This window comes from Staurois parvus, unplaced genomic scaffold, assembly GCF_062004578.1.
Source record: "Staurois parvus isolate SC_StPar_1 unplaced genomic scaffold, SC_StPar_1.0 ptg000437l, whole genome shotgun sequence".
NCBI lineage: Eukaryota > Metazoa > Chordata > Amphibia > Anura > Ranidae > Staurois > Staurois parvus.
The window spans coordinates 5,071,345-5,091,164 of record NW_028318233.1 but is presented as its reverse complement, the minus strand read 5'-3'; the positions used below and the strand labels follow the sequence as shown (position 1 = coordinate 5,091,164).

At 45.1% G+C, this 19,820-nt stretch overlaps 1 protein-coding gene across 1 annotated transcript; it reads right to left on the bottom strand.

The window, feature by feature from the left end:
* Window positions 1–11,110: 11,110 nt before the first annotated feature.
* LOC149454163 (dopamine receptor D1.S) lies at window positions 11,111–14,967 on the bottom strand. The gene has a single exon (XM_089687784.1). It carries the CDS (start codon window positions 14,452–14,454, stop codon window positions 13,057–13,059), a length of 1,398 nt encoding a protein of 465 aa, XP_089543910.1. The 5' UTR covers window positions 14,455–14,967; the 3' UTR covers window positions 11,111–13,056.
* Window positions 14,968–19,820: the final 4,853 nt, after the last annotated feature.

Below are 19,820 nucleotides of genomic sequence, written 5' to 3'. Positions count from 1 at the left end.
CGCACCGTGGCAGTATGCTGTGGAGATGGAGGCAGGGAGTCCCTCGCATTCCTTGGCACAAATGGCCCATAGCATGCTCGGTTGCTTGCGTAGCGACAGCCGAATAATAACCATCAGACAGAGGGATGACTTTTGGCTGTCCACCTTGTTGGACCCTCGCTACCGGTCCAAAATGGTGGCCTTTTTCACACCTGCTGAGAGGGAGGCCAAAATTACGTACTATAAAAACCACCTATGTAGTCAGTTGGTCTCTGCCTTTGTGCGCCAACGTCCATCCTCAGACACTGTGGGCCCTGTGCGCTCGCGTTCCGCTGGCATGGCAGCAGGGGAGGGGTGGGGTGGTAGGAGCAGTGGCAGCTCCACCAGCAGTGGCTGCCTCAGTCTGCAGTCGATGATGAGTAGCTTTCTTCACCAGCGCAGTGAGGAAACTACTAACCAGCCGCAGCAGCAGCAGCAGCATCAGGTGGACCTGGAGCAGGAGCTCAAACAACAGGCTTGGGCCTACTTGGACAGCACCCTGCCAACCGAGGTAGACAATCCCCTTGACTACTGGGCAACGAAACTTGACCTTTGGCCCCAACTAGCTGAATTTGCCCTTGAAAGGCTGTCATGCCCGGCCAGTAGCGTGGCATCGGAGCGCGTGTTTAGTGCGGCAGGAGGTATTGTAACTCCGCGGAGGACACGACTGTCCACCCAAAGTGTGGAGAGACTCACGTTTGTGAAAATGAATCAGGCGTGGATTAGTCTGGATTTCAAACCACCAGTTCCTGACACAACTGACTAAATCCGCCATGAATCATGCCTCAAACATGTGCCACTTTCAGGTCTCCTCACACTGCTGGTGTGTTAAATTTTTTGACATAGGGTGCAGGCAGATTACGGGCCTCACATAGCTGCTGCCAGGCCCCTAATCTGCCATGGGCCCCTATATACCGCCTCCTCATGCTGCTGCCAAGTCTAGAGTCTGTCATGGGTCCCTGTACGGCCTCCCATTGCTGCTGTCTCCATCGCCACACTCTGCCATGTGCCACTTTCAGGTCTCTTCACACTGCTGGTGTGTTTAATTTTTTGACATAGGGTGCAGGCAGATTACGGGCCTCACATAGCTGCTGCCAGGCCCCTAATCTGCCATGGGCCCCTATATACCGCCTCCTCATGCTGCTGCCAAGTCTAGAGTCTCTCATGGGTCCCTGTACGGCCTCCCATTGCTGCTGTCTCCATCGCCACACTCTGCTGCCATGTGCCACTTTCAGGTCTCTTCACACTGCTGGTGTGTTAAATTTTTTGACATAGGGTGCAGGCAGATTACGGGCCTCACATAGCTGCTGCCAGGCCCCTAATCTGCCATGGGCCCCTATATACCGCCTCCTCATGCTGCTGCCAAGTCCAGAGTCTCTCATGGGTCCCTGTACGGCCTCCCATTGCTGCTGTCTCCATCGCCACACTCTGCTGCCATGTGCCACTTTCAGGTCTCTTCACACTGCTGGTGTGTTAAATTTTTTGACATAGGGTGCAGGCAGATTACAGGCCTCACATAGCTGCTGCCAGGCCCCTAATCTGCCATGGGCCCCTATATACCGCCTCCTCATGCTGCTGCCAAGTCTAGAGTCTCTCATGGGTCCCTGTACGGCCTCCCATTGCTGCTGTCTCCATCGCCACACTCTGCTGCCATGTGCCACTTTCAGGTCTCTTCACACTGCTGGTGTGTTAAATTTTTTGACATAGGGTGCAGGCAGATTACGGGCCTCACATAGCTGCTGCCAGGCCCCTAATCTGCCATGGGCCCCTATATACCGCCTCCTCATGCTGCTGCCAAGTCTAGAGTCTGTCATGGGTCCCTGTACGGCCTCCCATTGCTGCTGTCTCCATCGCCACACTCTGCCATGTGCCACTTTCAGGTCTCTTCACACTGCTGGTGTGTTTAATTTTTTGACATAGGGTGCAGGCAGATTACGGGCCTCACATAGCTGCTGCCAGGCCCCTAATCTGCCATGGGCCCCTATATACCGCCTCCTCATGCTGCTGCCAAGTCTAGAGTCTGTCATGGGTCCCTGTACGGCCTCCCATTGCTGCTGTCTCCATCGCCACACTCTGCTGCCATGTGCCACTTTCAGGTCTCTTCACACTGCTGGTGTGTTTAATTTTTTGACATAGGGTGCAGGCAGATTACGGGCCTCACATAGCTGCTGCCAGGCCCCTAATCTGCCATGGGCCCCTATATACCGCCTCCTCATGCTGCTGCCAAGTCTAGAGTCTGTCATGGGTCCCTGTACGGCCTCCCATTGCTGCTGTCTCCATCGCCACACTCTGCTGCCATGTGCCACTTTCAGGTCTCTTCACACTGCTGGTGTGTTTAATTTTTTGACATAGGGTGCAGGCAGATTACGGGCCTCACATAGCTGCTGCCAGGCCCCTAATCTGCCATGGGCCCCTATATACCGCCTCCTCATGCTGCTGCCAAGTCTAGAGTCTGTCATGGGTCCCTGTACGGCCTCCCATTGCTGCTGTCTCCATCGCCACACTCTGCCATGTGCCACTTTCAGGTCTCTTCACACTGCTGGTGTGTTAAATTTTTTGACATAGGGTGCAGGCAGATTACGGGCCTCACATAGCTGCTGCCAGGCCCCTAATCTGCCATGGGCCCCTATATACCGCCTCCTCATGCTGCTGCCAAGTCTAGAGTCTCTCATGGGTCCCTGTACGGCCTCCCATTGCTGCTGTCTCCATCGCCACACTCTGCTGCCATGTGCCACTATCAGGTCTCTTCACACTGCTGGTGTGTTAAATTTTTTGACATAGGGTGCAGGCAGATTACGGGCCTCACATAGCTGCTGCCAGGCCCCTAATCTGCCATGGGCCCCTATATACCGCCTCCTCATGCTGCTGCCAAGTCCAGAGTCTCTCATGGGTCCCTGTACGGCCTCCCATTGCTGCTGTCTCCATCGCCACACTCTGCTGCCATGTGCCACTTTCAGGTCTCTTCACACTGCTGGTGTGTTAAATTTTTTGACATAGGGTGCAGGCAGATTACAGGCCTCACATAGCTGCTGCCAGGCCCCTAATCTGCCATGGGCCCCTATATACCGCCTCCTCATGCTGCTGCCAAGTCTAGAGTCTCTCATGGGTCCCTGTACGGCCTCCCATTGCTGCTGTCTCCATCGCCACACTCTGCTGCCATGTGCCACTTTCAGGTCTCTTCACACTGCTGGTGTGTTAAATTTTTTGACATAGGGTGCAGGCAGATTACGGGCCTCACATAGCTGCTGCCAGGCCCCTAATCTGCCATGGGCCCCTATATACCGCCTCCTCATGCTGCTGCCAAGTCTAGAGTCTGTCATGGGTCCCTGTACGGCCTCCCATTGCTGCTGTCTCCATCGCCACACTCTGCCATGTGCCACTTTCAGGTCTCTTCACACTGCTGGTGTGTTTAATTTTTTGACATAGGGTGCAGGCAGATTACGGGCCTCACATAGCTGCTGCCAGGCCCCTAATCTGCCATGGGCCCCTATATACCGCCTCCTCATGCTGCTGCCAAGTCCAGAGTCTGTCATGGGTCCCTGTACGGCCTCCCATTGCTGCTGTCTCCATCGCCACACTCTGCTGCCATGTGCCACTTTCAGGTCTCTTCACACTGCTGGTGTGTTAAATTTTTTGACATAGGGTGCAGGCAGATTACAGGCCTCACATAGCTGCTGCCAGGCCCCTAATCTGCCATGGGCCCCTATATACCGCCTCCTCATGCTGCTGCCAAGTCTAGAGTCTCTCATGGGTCCCTGTACGGCCTCCCATTGCTGCTGTCTCCATCGCCACACTCTGCTGCCATGTGCCACTTTCAGGTCTCTTCACACTGCTGGTGTGTTAAATTTTTTGACATAGGGTGCAGGCAGATTACGGGCCTCACATAGCTGCTGCCAGGCCCCTAATCTGCCATGGGCCCCTATATACCGCCTCCTCATGCTGCTGCCAAGTCTAGAGTCTGTCATGGGTCCCTGTACGGCCTCCCATTGCTGCTGTCTCCATCGCCACACTCTGCCATGTGCCACTTTCAGGTCTCTTCACACTGCTGGTGTGTTTAATTTTTTGACATAGGGTGCAGGCAGATTACGGGCCTCACATAGCTGCTGCCAGGCCCCTAATCTGCCATGGGCCCCTATATACCGCCTCCTCATGCTGCTGCCAAGTCTAGAGTCTGTCATGGGTCCCTGTACGGCCTCCCATTGCTGCTGTCTCCATCGCCACACTCTGCCATGTGCCACTTTCAGGTCTCTTCACACTGCTGGTGTGTTTAATTTTTTGACATAGGGTGCAGGCAGATTACGGGCCTCACATAGCTGCTGCCAGGCCCCTAATCTGCCATGGGCCCCTATATACCGCCTCCTCATGCTGCTGCCAAGTCTAGAGTCTCTCATGGGTCCCTGTACGGCCTCCCATTGCTGCTGTCTCCATCGCCACACTCTGCTGCCATGTGCCACTTTCAGGTCTCTTCACACTGCTGGTGTGTTAAATTTTTTGACATAGGGTGCAGGCAGATTACGGGCCTCACATAGCTGCTGCCAGGCCCCTAATCTGCCATGGGCCCCTATATACCGCCTCCTCATGCTGCTGCCAAGTCTAGAGTCTCTCATGGGTCCCTGTACGGCCTCCCATTGCTGCTGTCTCCATCGCCACACTCTGCTGCCATGTGCCACTTTCAGGTCTCTTCACACTGCTGGTGTGTTAAATTTTTTGACATAGGGTGCAGGCAGATTACGGGCCTCACATAGCTGCTGCCAGGCCCCTAATCTGCCATGGGCCCCTATATACCGCCTCCTCATGCTGCTGCCAAGTCTAGAGTCTCTCATGGGTCCCTGTACGGCCTCCCATTGCTGCTGTCTCCATCGCCACACTCTGCTGCCATGTGCCACTTTCAGGTCTCTTCACACTGCTGGTGTGTTAAATTTTTTGACATAGGGTGCAGGCAGATTACGGGCCTCACATAGCTGCTGCCAGGCCCCTAATCTGCCATGGGCCCCTATATACCGCCTCCTCATGCTGCTGCCAAGTCCAGAGTCTCTCATGGGTCCCTGTACGGCCTCCCATTGCTGCTGTCTCCATCGCCACACTCTGCTGCCATGTGCCACTTTCAGGTCTCTTCACACTGCTGGTGTGTTAAATTTTTTGACATAGGGTGCTGGCAGATTACGGGCCTCCCATTGCTGCTGCCAGACATGTAATCTGCCATGGGCCCCCGTACCGACTCCTCATGCTGTGACGTTGCAACAAGGTGTAATTCAACCCTACATATGTTAGACCGCCTTTACGAACAGCTAAAGTCCATCACAGATTTCCTGATGTTAAAAGCGGATAAAGGTACTCCCTGTGTAACTTAGATGTCAGCCATTGTCAGCTCATGTGTGACACCTGCGCTTGCTCAGGCCCTTTGAGGAGGCCACGCTATTCGTGAGTCGGCAGGACTATGGGATGAATGAGGTCAAATCGGCCATGGGCCCCCGTACCGCCTGTTCACGCTGATGCTGGTCCCACAGTGTGACCTGGGTCCCTGTACGGCCTCCCATTGCTTCCACTCTGCCATGTGCCACTTTGAAATCTCCTCACACTCCTGCGGTTGTCCATTTTGTCATAGGTTGCTGGCAGATTACAGGCCTTCCATAGGTGCCACCAAGCCCCATATCGGCCATGGGCCCCCGTACCGCCTGGTCACGCTGCTGCTGGGCCCACAGTGTGACCTGGGTCCCTGTACCGCCTCCCATTGCTCCCACTCTGCCATGTGCCACTTTCAGGTCTCCTCACGCTCCTGCTGGTTTCCATTTTGTCATAGGTTGCTGTATGGCCTCCCATTGCTGCTGCCTCCACCGCCACACTGTGGCTCCAAACACTGGTTTTGGCCCCGTGACTGGCCAAAGGAGTGAAGTGTGCAGTGATTCTAAGATCGACGGCACTCATCTGCATGTCATACTGACAGACAGTATTATTTCTCTTCCCCAGCAGACTCCAAGGGCATTTAAATTAAAGGTACAGTGTTCTGCACTAATATTAAGTCTCTCTGAAGCCTAGAAACACCCTTTTTTAAGTTAAATTCACAGCGAATTTATTCGACTCGAATCGAATATTGTCCACGAATTCGCCGAATCAGTCGAATCGAATTTTTCATTTCTTCGCTCATCTCTAATTATAATGTAATGTTTGCATTTCAGTAATACATTTCTCCAAGGATTTTACAGTGAATAATACTTCCTTTTTCACTATCAAGTATATAGCAAGACATTCTATTTTATTATTGTACAAGAAAAATAGATAAGATGTGAAAAATCAATACATTGAATAAACAGAACATAGCGCTTTAAACAAAGATGTTGGGAAGTGTTATAGAACAGCAGACTGTGTTCCCAATTACTTGTGATGGACATAAGCCCAAGGGGTTTGTGGTTTAATGTGGTTTAAGCAGTGATTATTAATAACATCCAGCCTGACTTTTAATTTGACTTAATTACTGTGTAAATAAACCTGCTGATACAATAGGCAACCAAGCCCAGAAGAAATGAAGATTGACAGAATTGATAGAAGAGAAATCATTATCTATATAAATAGCAGTAAATAAAATCTGGCTTCTAATTGCCTATATACCATGCAAAATTAAAAACTATAAAAGCTTAAACTTTAAAGCATATTACAGTAATGTACAAAGCAATAATATATAATACCAGTGGCAACTACATTATGCATATCCCTCTCTCTACTCCCTTTCTGAGGGAAATAAGTATTTGATTACCTTCACAAAACATGACTTAGTACTTGGTGGCAAATCCCTTGTTGGCAGATGTTTTTTGTAGTTGGCCATCAGGTTTGCACGCATCTCAGGAGGGATTTTGACCCACTCCGAATGGCAGATCCTCTAAAAGTCATTAAGGTTTGGTGGCTGATGTTTGGCAACTCAAATTTTCAGCTCCCTCCACAGATTTTCAATCGGATTAAGGTCTGGAGACTGGCTAGGCCACTCCAGAACCTTAAGATGCTTCTTCTTGAGCCACTCTTTTGTTGCCTTGGCCATGTGTTTTGGGTCATTGTCATGCTGGAACACCCATCCACTTCCCATTTTCAATACCCTGGCTGAGGGAAGAAGGTTCTCACTCAAAATTTGAAGGTACATTGCCCCGTCCATCGTCCCTTTTGATGCGGTGCAGTTGTCCTGTGCCCTTAGCAGAAAAACCCCCCAAAGCAGAATGTTTCCACCACCATGTTTGACAGTTGGGATGGTGTTCTTGGGGTCATAGGCAGCATTCCTCCTCTTCGAAACAGTTGAGTTGATGCCAAAGAGCTTGATTTTGGTCTCATCTGACCACAACACTTTCAACCAGTCCTCTTCTGCATAATTCAGATGTTCAGAGGCAAACTTCAGACGGGCCTGGACATGTGCTTTCTTGAGCAGAGGGACCTTAATGGCACTGCAGGATTTCAATCCTTGTTGGCGTAGTTTTTTACCAATTCTTTTCTTGGTGATTGTGGTCCCAGCTGCCTGGGACCATCATTGACAAGATCCTCACTTGTAGTTCTGGGATGATTCCTCACTATTCTCATGATCATTGACACTCCACGTGGTGAGATCTTGCATGGTGCACCAGACCTAGGGAGACTGACAGTTGTTTTGTGTTTCTTCCATTTGCGAATGATTGCACCAACTGTTGTCACCTTCTCACCAAGCTGCTTGCCGATAGTTTGGTAGCCCAGTCTAGCCTTGTGTAGGTCTACAATCTTGTTCCTGACATCCTTGGACAGCTCTTTGGTCTTTGCCATGGTGGATAGTTTGGAATCTGATTGTTTGATTGCTCCTGTGGACAGGTGTCTTTTATACAGGTAACAAAATGAGATGAGCAGCTCTCCCTTTAAGAGACTGCTTCTAATCTCAGCTTGTTACCTGCATGAAAGACACCTGGTAGCCAGAAATCCTGCTGAATGATAGGGGATCAAATACTTATTTCCCTCATGAACATGCAAATCAGTGCATCATTTGTTAGACATGCATTTCTTTAGATTTTTTTGTTGCTATTCTGTCCCTCAGTGTTACAATACACCTACCATTCGATTTTTAGACTGATCATTTCTTCGTGAGTGGGCAAACATTCAAAATCAGCAGGGGATTACATACTTATTTCCTTCACTGTATATATATATATATATATATATATATAACAATCTTCTAATGATATTGTGTTTTACACATATATATTCCCATTACATCATGATCATTGTTTTCAGTCCTAGTCCATGCCGCATACACCATTTTTAACCCTTTTCGGAGTGCGCAAATACCTGTTCCAAAGATATTAATAGTTTGCAGTCCCAATGGATTATTTGAGTGATTTAGACCAGGGCTTGAAATTTCCACTCGCCTGCTCGCCAATGGCCAGTGGAAATTATGGTGGGGGCGAGTGTGTCCCCCAGGGCCGTCTTGCTGAGCAGGCTCAGAGCTCAGACTGGATCTGTCATTGGCACTGGGAGCCGTCAGACTGCTCAAAAGCTGAGCGCAGTGAAAGCAAAGGAAGGAGTGTGTGCTGTGCTCTCTGCCTCCCCCTAGAGTGCAGTACCTGGATCTGTGAGTGAGCTACGAAGTACTGCAACTTTTTATGGGGGGGGTGGTGCGCGTGTGTGTGTACGTGTACATGTGTGTGTGTTTGTGTGTCTGTGTATGCATGTACAATTGTGCATTATTATTATATTATTATATTTATATAGCGCTAAAAATTTTGCTCAGTACATGTGTCTGTGTGTATGTACATGTGTGTATCTGTACATGTGTCTGCGTGTATGTACATGTATGTGTGTGTGTACATGTGTCTGTGCATGTACGTGTGTGTGTGTTTGTGTGTATGTACGTACATGTGTCTGTGTGTACATGTGTCTGTGTATATGTGCATGTGTCTGTGTGTGTGTATTTCTGTGTATGTACATGTATCTGTGTGTATCGGTGTCTGTACCTGCCTGTGTGTGTATACATGTGTCTGTATGTGTGTGTGTGTACATGTGTCTCTGTGCGTGTGTGTACATGTTTCTGTGTGTGTCTGTGTGTGTGTGTGTGTGTGTGTGTGTACAGGTGTCCCTGTGTGTGTTTGTTGTTGGCGAATAACTCGAAGGCCTGGCTAGTAGCACAGGACTTGAAATTTTAAGCCCTGATTTAGACAATGGTTTTTCAGCATGGTTGTATTCCTTAAACACTTGAGCTTTGATAGATTTTACACATTTTTACACCATGGTAAAGGAAGGAACTCAAAGGAGGATTCAGGAAAACAGGCCCAAGAATTTGTTTGATCAATGATTTTAAATCAGCTGAATGGTGGCAGGGGGGACATGGATCCGATTTACTACAGTGTGAAGTGAGATGATCTGTAATTAAATACAATACAGTACACACAAAAATGCAGTCATGCCCAAGGGAATACTTGGGTATTGAAGTGAACAGGTTGCGTTACTGTGTTATATATCTCACCAAGCACTTTAGAAAAGTAGGCTGTACTTTACACCTTGCCCCTCTACAAATATCAACTTTGAGTACAGCTGCCTTCTATGGTTGCCTGCTGTGGAACATTTTTCTGCAGGCTGCCAGAGGATTCCAGCTCTGCGAAATTATAATGGATTTAATTTTGGTTGAGCACCTGGGCATTTGCCTCAAGCATAGAGTGTAGTGGCTACCCTGGGGACTGTTTATTAAATAATTAATCTTATATATTATTTTCTTTCCCTGCACTGTTCCAGTATAGTATTATTGACCATTCTGGCTCCCATGCTTTTTCAGTCATCTTGTTTTCATTTTTATATATTTCTCACTAATGCTTTCATTCAATTTATGTCTTGTGTTATCTTAGCTTGTCTCTTTAGAATGGTATTGATTCTAGGTATACATTTAGGGCCACTTTACATTTATGCATGGTGAAAAGGCACATTACATGCATTGACGCACTGTGGTGCCATTAATTTTGAATAGCACCCCAACAAATTAAGGCAAATTAAAGCTGCATCACATGGCAATATACCTAAGTGCCTAGCAGTGTTTTGTGGGAAAACCGCTGTGACTTGTCTGATTTTTGGGACATTTTGGTTCATTGTACATAATGTGTTTTCAGGTGTTTTAAGGCACTAACAAACTGCACAAATGTAAATGGGCCCTTCATCATCTTTGCCTTTCTTCAAAATAACGAATCTTTTATTTTCACTAAACAGGTTTGAAGTTTGAATTTTTATTATGCATAGGTGTCTGCATGTAACCAACACTCTTTTATTAGCTATTCAATTTCCACTCTGTATTGTATACAGTATATTGTGGTTAGAAACAATGTTGCAATAACATGCTCTACTAGCATATAATCGTTATTGCTAGGTTAAGACAGAAACATGCTTTAAAAGGCAAAGAGATCCTTCAGATGTCAGCTATGTATCAGTGAATATACTCCATATTGTTCCTTCATGAAACAAAACTGGATAGTTGAGACTGGGTGTTTTTCGATATGTTTAATGGTTAGGGTGTGGAATTGCTGTGCAATATAATTATTAATAATTATTTTTTGACCAAGTGACAGTAAAGGAGAATAACCGTTGCTTGTTTTTCATGAATGAAAATAGTTTTTAGCTTACATAGTAGTCCATATATTTAATAATTTTTACACAAATCCAAAATATAATGTTATTATGTTAATTTAAAGTGATTGTAAGCCCTCACCTTGTAAAGCAACCCTTTCAGTTTAAAATAGAAATGAAAAGCAAAACATTTGTATACATATACAAAAAAACATTATATACACTGTTTTATCCTTTTTTATATGTGATTACATACCCCCTGTTCTCAGCTGCATAAGAGCTGGGGGAGGAGAAGTAGCAGCACACTGGTCTTTGCAGTGAAAGGCTGTGAAGGGGGGAGGGGTGTCAGCAGAAGTCTGATAATTGGAGGAGAGCACACTGAGCTCCCAGCAAGCGAACTGACCACACTGTGCTCTAATGCCTAGTGTGATTAGTTTTAATAGGAAAGCAGAGGGATTGGAACACCAGGGATTTCACACAAAGAAAGCAATACAAGGAGAATAGAATACTTTTTCATACAAGTACATGATACAGAAGGCACATATCAGGAATATGAAATGTTGGGTTTATTTATTTTTGAAGTTGTAAAGCATGTGTACATACCTAATGCCCAGAGAAAGTATGTTTGACATGTAAAAGGATCCTTGGTGGTTGAAGAACTGTCTATGCATTTCATTTTTCTTCTACTGTTGTGGTATATTATTATCTGGTTGAGTGGTGTTTCTGTATAGGGTTATTTTTTTATTTGGATTAGATTAAAATCAATCCATCCCCAACAAAATCTGCTTGAACAAACTGCGGTTCACCTAGACCAAGTAACAGCTGCCTGACAAGTTTGTCAGTGTCTGAATTAATGTCACAATGTCATACACATTTTACACTGCAAGGGAATATATTAAATGATATTCTACAGTGTCCAGGTAGATACCAGTTTCATCAGCCCCTGATTCTATGCAGATAAACAACACATGATATTTAAATAACAACTGCCAAAATAATTTATTTTCCCCTGAACAAAAATCACACTTTTACATTGATTCCCTCTCCTCTACATGTTTGTGATTACACTTCGTATTCACCAGATTCAATGCTGAGGGTATTTTCATTTAACTGAACATTTTTTCTAGGTTCGGGTTTTAGCTACTATGGAGTTGAATTACTAAAGAAGAGAATTTTCACTGCAAAGATAATGTTCTCTTAGGTTAGTTAAAAAGTCAAGGCTGTATTCACTTTGAAGACGTATTCCATGAGTTGAACACTAAGTTCCACTTCTCATAATATTTGTAAATCTTCTTGAAAAAGCTTTTTAACTTGACACATTCTTTTAGAGTTTATATTATGAAAGCAAAATAAAAGACCAGATGTCCTTATGCTTTTAGCAGTTGACTGTTAGCTATACTATTTTTTCCTGTACATAAAAAAAAATAATAAATTCTCTATCACTCGCTTTATATAACTAAACAACAGTTGCCAGTCTGTCACTTGACATATTGCTGCACCCCACTGTTTGACGTAGTACTGAAATGGGATTTTATTAACAAGGGCTCAAGTAAAAAGCTTTTTTTAACTAAAAGCTTTTTACTAGAGCCCTTGTTAATAAAATCCCATTGTGGATAAAAAACAACAACAGTGCCTGTGATTTGTATGGCCATAGACTCGGACCTTAAAGGTTAAGCCTCTGAAATGTCTTAATAGTTTCCACTTGTGTGAAAAAATTGAATTATGGATGCTGAATACAACCCACCCACTGAAAAAACATTTGATTTCTTTAATCAACTAAATCTCTTGGCAATTTTACAATCTATTGTTTCCTGATAACCAAATGCAGTTAATACATGTGATAAGAGTATTCCATATATGAACATATTTGTTACATGCCTATAATTATGTCTTTCTTCACATTTTAAAGCACCCTAACTGACCATCAAAAGTAACAGAGGATAAGACAAACTGTAACACTGCAGGGATGCTTGCAACACTTTTATTCCCATAGCTACAACAATGTTGCAACTGTTCTAGCACCCATGGCAGTGTTGTAGTTTGTCCTAGCCTCTGTTTCAGCTTGATCTGCATGTAAACATGGTAATAATGGAATGAATATAGGAATTCGTGTGCTGAATAAATTGATTATACATATTACCACATACAATTTTAATAATACAATTTTTTCATAATAGTAATGTCTTAAAATATTAACTATTGACCACAGTAAGCAGGATAGCATGACATTACCGAGTCCCTGAGATTTTCTAAGATGTTATTGTTGCAGACAGTCTAAGATATGACCTGCACAAATTGGCTATAAGCATTTCTGCTATTCCATTACACAGAAACACCCTGAATCTTGTCTATAGCATGTCTACTGTATAATAGATTACATTATTGATCTGATAGAATACCACTGGGGAATATCTGCAATGAAGAACCCTACTTATTAGCAGCCGATTTACAGAGTGTGGTGGTTGATTATCTACAGTTAGTTTTACTGGTTTAATAGAGTTGTGTAGAATATTGTCTTTCTTCATTGGTTTCTGTATGTTGGTGGCCTTCTAGGGGTCCTGCAGAGGTGAAGGGGGTGATTGTCTCCAGAGATATCTCAGCCTCACATTCAAACTGCACACTAGTAGGCAATAATAAGTTCTTTTGGCTTCTACTTCCATGTGGATTGGATATAATAGATACTTGGTCAAAGCAATGTCCCTCCAAGTCTTCCTGATCCTGAGTCACCACATTGGGAAGCTGAGAGCTATTGAAAGTTACGGGTATATCCTTCTGGAAAGTGGTGTCATGGTGATAAGACACCAGCTCATTGCTGAAGTTGACAGCTTCCACATTTGTGTTAGAACAGAACCTATTACATCCCAATATGGTGGTGAAGGCTTTTCTAAAATCTGCATTAAATGCATAGATGACAGGATTTAAAGAGGAGTTTGCCCAACCAAACCAGACAAAGATACTAAAAGTGGTCTCACTGACACATGGAGGCTCTGGGTCACTGTCATTGGGGAGATCAATGTGACAAAAGGGCACCATGCAATTCAGAACAAAGAATGGTAACCAGCAGAAAACAAATACCCCCATAATGATAGACAAAGTCTTTAGGACTTTAGTCTCTTTCCTAAATGAGGTCTTCAAGGAGTTCTCATGAGGACAGTCTGGGTGGCAGCTCTGAGCGTGCTCTACAGCTCTTTCCAAAGAAGAGATCCTTCTGATCTGAGTCTGAGCTATCCTATAAATTCTGGTATAAGTCCCAATCATGATGACCACAGGTATGTAGAAGCTTATGAGGGAGGAAGATATGGCATAAGTCCGATTGAGGCTCGAGTCACAGTTCTCTGTCTGATTGGTGGCATCAGGCTCCATATCTATCTCCTGGGACTTATGCCAGCTAAGTTGCACTGGTATAAAGGAGATCAGGATAGATAAAGTCCAGGCTACACCGATCATGATGAAAGCTACCCTTTGAGTCATTTTTCTCTCATACCTGAAGGGACTGGCAATAGCCCAGTAGCGGTCCAGGCTGATGATGCACAGGTTGAGGATGGAAGCTGTGGAGCACATGATGTCAAAGGCGACCCATGTATCACAGAAGTCCCCAAACAGCCAATACCCTGCCACTTCAGTGACTGCCTTCCAGGGCATCACCAACAAAGCCACAAAGAGATCCGACACAGCCAAGGATATGACAAAGAAGTTGGTCACCTTGGACCTCAGGTGTCTGAACTTGATGACAGCCAGGCAAACCAGCGTGTTTCCTAGGAGGGTGGACAAGATGAGTAAGGACAACAGCAAGCCCGTCAGGGCTCGGAGACTCAAGTCCGTGCTGGCCACATCTAGATCTGCGTTCAACACGTGGATGGTGACATTGTAAGAGGAGAGGTTTTCCATGAGTTGAACACCAAGCTCCACTTCTCCAGAGATCCCGATACGGTCAGCGAGGACAGCAAAACCAGCCTGCCTTATGACAAAGCATGGTGATCTCTAACTGCAAAATCTCCAGCCAAGCCAAGGCTCTTCACATTATATTGTAGGTATTGAGTGAAGAAGCCACCAGCAGCCTTCTTTAGTCAATTCTTGCATGGGTATAATAGACGAAAGCATTAGCAACTGATTCCCAAATAAATACAGGATTTAGTACATGATCCAGAGAAAACATCCAAGTTATGTGTTTAAAGGAAATCTCATTTGCCATTGATCCCTTAAAGCCATAGGAATCCCGGAAAGATTGCTGTGTGTGGGGTGTTCAGCACCTGGACAGCTCCCGATGGTGGACTTCATGGATGGAGAAGATGTAGCAGCATCCTCCACTGGCCGCTCTCTCCTACACTAGTCAGGTGTCCCGCTCACTGGCTGCATCTCCCCCTCGCTGGGATTATCAATCACACACTTGCTGCTACAGAATGCTCATGACTGAGGATTGGGCTGGTTTAAAAATAGATCCCTAGTCGTCTTCAGTGGAGCAGGTTCTCCTCTAGACTGAGTGTATTTTGTGTAATCTCAGCACAGCCAGAGGCTACACTACTGTGTCATTCATTTTTTTGGCTTTTATTAACACTTTCACTGTGTCATTTATATAGGCTGTTAAATCAGTGGATAGGACAGGGATACATATATCTTAGGATTTGTATTCGCTTATTATAGCATTGCAATGGAAGAAAGCTTTGCACACATTTGCAATGTTAATAATAATGATAATCAATACATGGATGCAATTAGTTGGCCAGTATATCTAGGAGTGGATCTAGAAAAATGTCACTGATAGACATCAAAGAGGGGGATTTGCTAAAACTGTCAAATGCATTTACCTTCTGGTACAAGATTAGCATATAAGCAAAATCAGAAAAACTACTGCTCTGGGGAGACACACTGAAAGGCACATAGTAAATACAGAAATGCAAGTATATGTAGTACAACAGTTTTAAAGAACTTTTAAATAACAAAATGACCTCATGGTGTGTGCCAGGCAGAAGGTTTGAACAAGCCAGACCAGATATTAAAAGAGAAGTATGGCTTTTTATTTTTTTTCCCCCATTATACTTATCTAGGTGGATGCAGCATTGGTCCAACACTGCATCTGTCCCCCGCCAGCTCCAAGGGTGAGAGTTCAGTGATCACATGACCGCTGATCGCTGAGTTCTCACAGCCGCTCTGACCAGAGAGCAGTGACTGTTAGGCAATGCTGTCTGCGGCTCACTGAGAGGCTGAGTCAGGTGCCGCTCCAGACTCTGTAGTGGATCTCGACTATGAAGTCGTGATCTTTCCCCAGCCTGGACCAGCTGAGTGACATCAGCCGACAGCAGGCTTCAGCCTGCTGTCAGCTGAAGACGGGTCACAGGAGTGCAGAATAAACTATGGCTTTGGCTGTACTTCAGATTTAAAAGAAAAAAAAGGGGGGAGGACAGGTGGGGCAGGTAGAGTTCCTGCAGGCTCGAGAACAGATATAGTTTACCAAAACTGGTTGGATGCAGGATCAGAGGAGCGTAAGACAACCACACTTTGAGGAACTTAAACTTGGAATCATGTAGGATGCTCATCATCTTTTTGCCAATTAGCAAATGCATTTTCCTTCAGACATCCAGCTTGGTCAAAGGAGAAAGGTTTGAAAAAAAATTATCCTAACAATTTTAACTAGGGATGAGCTCAGGGTACAATCCGAAACCAGATTCTACCTACTTGACCCTAGGCCAATTCTGACACATACAGTTGCAAGAAAAATTATGTGAACCCCTTGGCATTACGTGGAGTTTTGCATGAATTGGGCATAAAATATGCTCTGAACGTCATCTAAGTCACAACAATAGAAGAACACAGTCTGCTGAACATAATACTACACAAACATTAGATGTTGCCATGGTTTAATTGCACATAACATGTAAACATTCACAGTGCAGGGAGGAAAAAGTATGTGAACCTTTGGACTTAATAACTGGTTGACCCTCCTTTGGCAGCAATAACCTCAACCAAGCGTTTCCTGTAGTTGCAGATCAGACCTGCACAATGATCTGGAGTAATTTTGGACCACTCCTCTTCACAAAACTGTTTCAGTGTAGCAATATTCTTGGGATGTCTGGTGTGAATCGCTCTCTTAAGGTCACGCCACAGCATTTCAATCGGGTTGAGGTCAGGACTCTGACTGGGCCACTCCAGAAGGCGTATTCTGTGCTGTTGCAGCCATTGTTTTGTTGAATTACTTGTATGCTTTGGGTCATTGTCCTGTTGCATCACCCATCCTCTGCGGAGCTTCAGTTGGCAGACAGATGGTCCTACGTTTTCCTGCAAAATGTCTTGATAAACTCTGGAATTCATTTTCCCATCAATGACAACAATCCTTCCAGGCCCTGAGGCAGCAAAGCAGCCCCAAACCATGATGCTCCCTCCGCCATGTTTCACAGTGGGGATGAGGTTTGATGTTGGTGTGCTGTGCCTTTTTTTCTCCACACATAGTGTTGTGTGTTCTTCCCAAACAACTCAATCTTGGTGTCATCTGTCCACAGTATATGTTGCCAGTAGTGCTGTGGAACATCCAGGTGCTCTTTTGCAAACTTCAAACGTGCTGCAATATTCTTTTTGGACAGCAATGGCTTCCTCCGTGGTGTCCTCCCATGTACTCCATTCTTGTTTAATGTTTTCCTTATTGTAGATGTGTCAACAAAAATGTTATCATGTGCCAGAGATTTCTGTAGGTCTTTAGCTGACACTCTGGGATTCTTCTTTACCTCATGCAGCATTCTGCGCTGTGCTCTTGCAGTCATTTTTACAGGACGACCACGCCTAGGGAGAGTAGCAACAGTGCTAAACTTTCTCCATTTGTAGACAGTCTGTCTTACCATGGACACATGAACATCAAGGCTTTTGGAGATACTTTTGTAACCCTTTCCAGCTTCATGCAAGTCAACAATTCTTGATCGTAGGTCTTCTGAGAGCTCTTTTCTGTGAGGCATGGTTCACATCAGACAGTGCTTCTTGAAACCAGTAAACACAAAACAGGTGTGTGTTTTTTAAGAGCAGGACAGCTGTCAGCAACACATCCAATATCATCACACTGATTGGGGTCAAGGTTGGCTCACTCCTGGCTCCAATTAGCTCTGGGAGAAGTCATTAAGCTAGGGCCTCACATACTTTTTCCTCCCTGCACTGTGAATGTTTACATGTTATGTGCAAATAAACCATGGCAACATCTAATGTTTGTGTAGTATTATGTTCAGCAGACTGTGTTCTTCTATTGTGACTTCGATGATGTTCAGAGCACATTTTATGCCCAATTCATGCAAAACTCCACGTAATGCCAAGGGGTTCACATACTTTTTCTTGCAACTGTATATGTACAAACCTGCATTTGGTTTCTAGAAAATTATTTAGAACCCCCAAACATTATATATTGTTTTGAAAGCAGAGACCTGGAGGTTAAGATGGTGGTTGTTATTTTTTATATCACATTATATTTGTACAGCCAGTTTTAAAACAAATCTGTGTAGGAAAAAATAAATTTTAATGAATTGTAGTGCACACAAACACAATATAATGCTCATTTTTTTTTGTACAATTTAAAAGCCAATGTTACACTGAGTAAATAGATACCTAACATGTCACGCCTTAAAATTATGCACGCCCATGAAATGGCCATAGTAACTAAAAACTACCACAGGTGATGTTTTAAAAGCCTTTACAGGTTACCAGATTAGACTTGCACAGGAGGTCTGGTGCTAGTGTAGTGCAATTCCTGTAGGAACAGCAGGAATACTGCAAGCTCATTCATATGTTACTTCAATGACCAGTCTAGAGGGGTGTTGGGGTTTTTTAGTTTTTATTTTTGGAGAACTTGGGTAGGGAATGGGGAATTAGGTGGGATAGTCCAAAAACAGAAACTATGTAGATTTGAGGACTTTAAGTATTCTTTTGGATAAGCTATGAAGAAGTCCATGCTTTAAGCAAACAGTACACTTTAGCTTTAAGGCAGCAGTAGTAATAGTAGTAGCAAGCATGAGCAGAGTCCCTTGTAGTAGGAGGTTAAATGGACAAAGCTCTTCAGAAAATCAGCTGGTGTTCCCTTTAGCTAGACCCACAGCTGACTTTCTAGCACCAGAGGGGGTTAAGTAGCAAACATTTTCTAAGATCCTTTAGGGATATCTGTACTCACAAGGCCTGTAACGTACTTGATGGTGGAGCCTGAAGTGTTGGGAAAGGCCTCTCTTAGAGCCCTGGATCAGGAGTCCCTGGTAGGGTGACAGGAAATGCTGGTGCACAGGGTGGCACAAGTGCCTGATAAGTGTCTTGCTGGCTGGTGTTGGTGTGTGTCTGAAGTGGAGGAAAAACAGGACACGCTGTAAGCAGGACTGAAACCACTGAAGAACACAGGATAGCTGGTGCAGATGAGGATCAGGCACAAGATGGGGTCAAACAGTCTGAGTTTGCAACTAGCGATCAGATTGGGTTCAAGCGGTAGGCAGGAGAGTAGTCAGGAGTCAAGTCAAGGATGGTAACAACAGACAATAAGAGCAGAAGGAACAGCCAGAGATGTAATCCAGAGACAAGACAAGGGTTGGTACATGTGGCTTTCAGAGCAGAGTCAAAGGCAGACCAGGTCGGTAACAGAAGATCAAGCAGTAACTGGTATCAGGAACACAAGAACGTAATAGACAAAACGGCACTGACAGACTGCAATAATGCAGATTAAATAGCCCTTCTGGTGCCAATGCACACTCGTGTGCATGCTCATGCATGCGCACGCACTCCTGCTCGTGCACACGTCTGCGCACATGAACAAGCACCTGTAATCCGGCTATGGGCAAAGTTCCTTAGAGTTCTGCACCTGTGCACATGAATGTTCCTTTCCTGACAAGGCCCAAGAGCAGGTACCCAACTTCCTCTGTGATACCAGACCAGATCTTCAGTAGATGGTCCCTCAGTCAACTTTAATAGAACTCAGGTCTCAGCATTCTGGCCCCCAGGTCATCCACCTGAGGCCTCAGAAAATAATTGCCTGAGAGGGCAATGTGCCCTCTCCCAGGTTGGAACAATCCTATACAGGAAACACACAGAACTCAGTGTGCTCACTGAATTTATATAGTTACCCAGCATGCCATCAGAGCCAGTCTCTCTGGGATAGGCTTGGGCTATATCAATATTCATGCTGTTATCTGAATAGCTCCACACCTATTATCCAGAAACTTCTCAATCTTTCTGGATGCAGAGGGAGCTATCAAGCTGGCAGCAGCTGAGCAAACTGAGCAGACCTAACTAGTAGAACACAACAA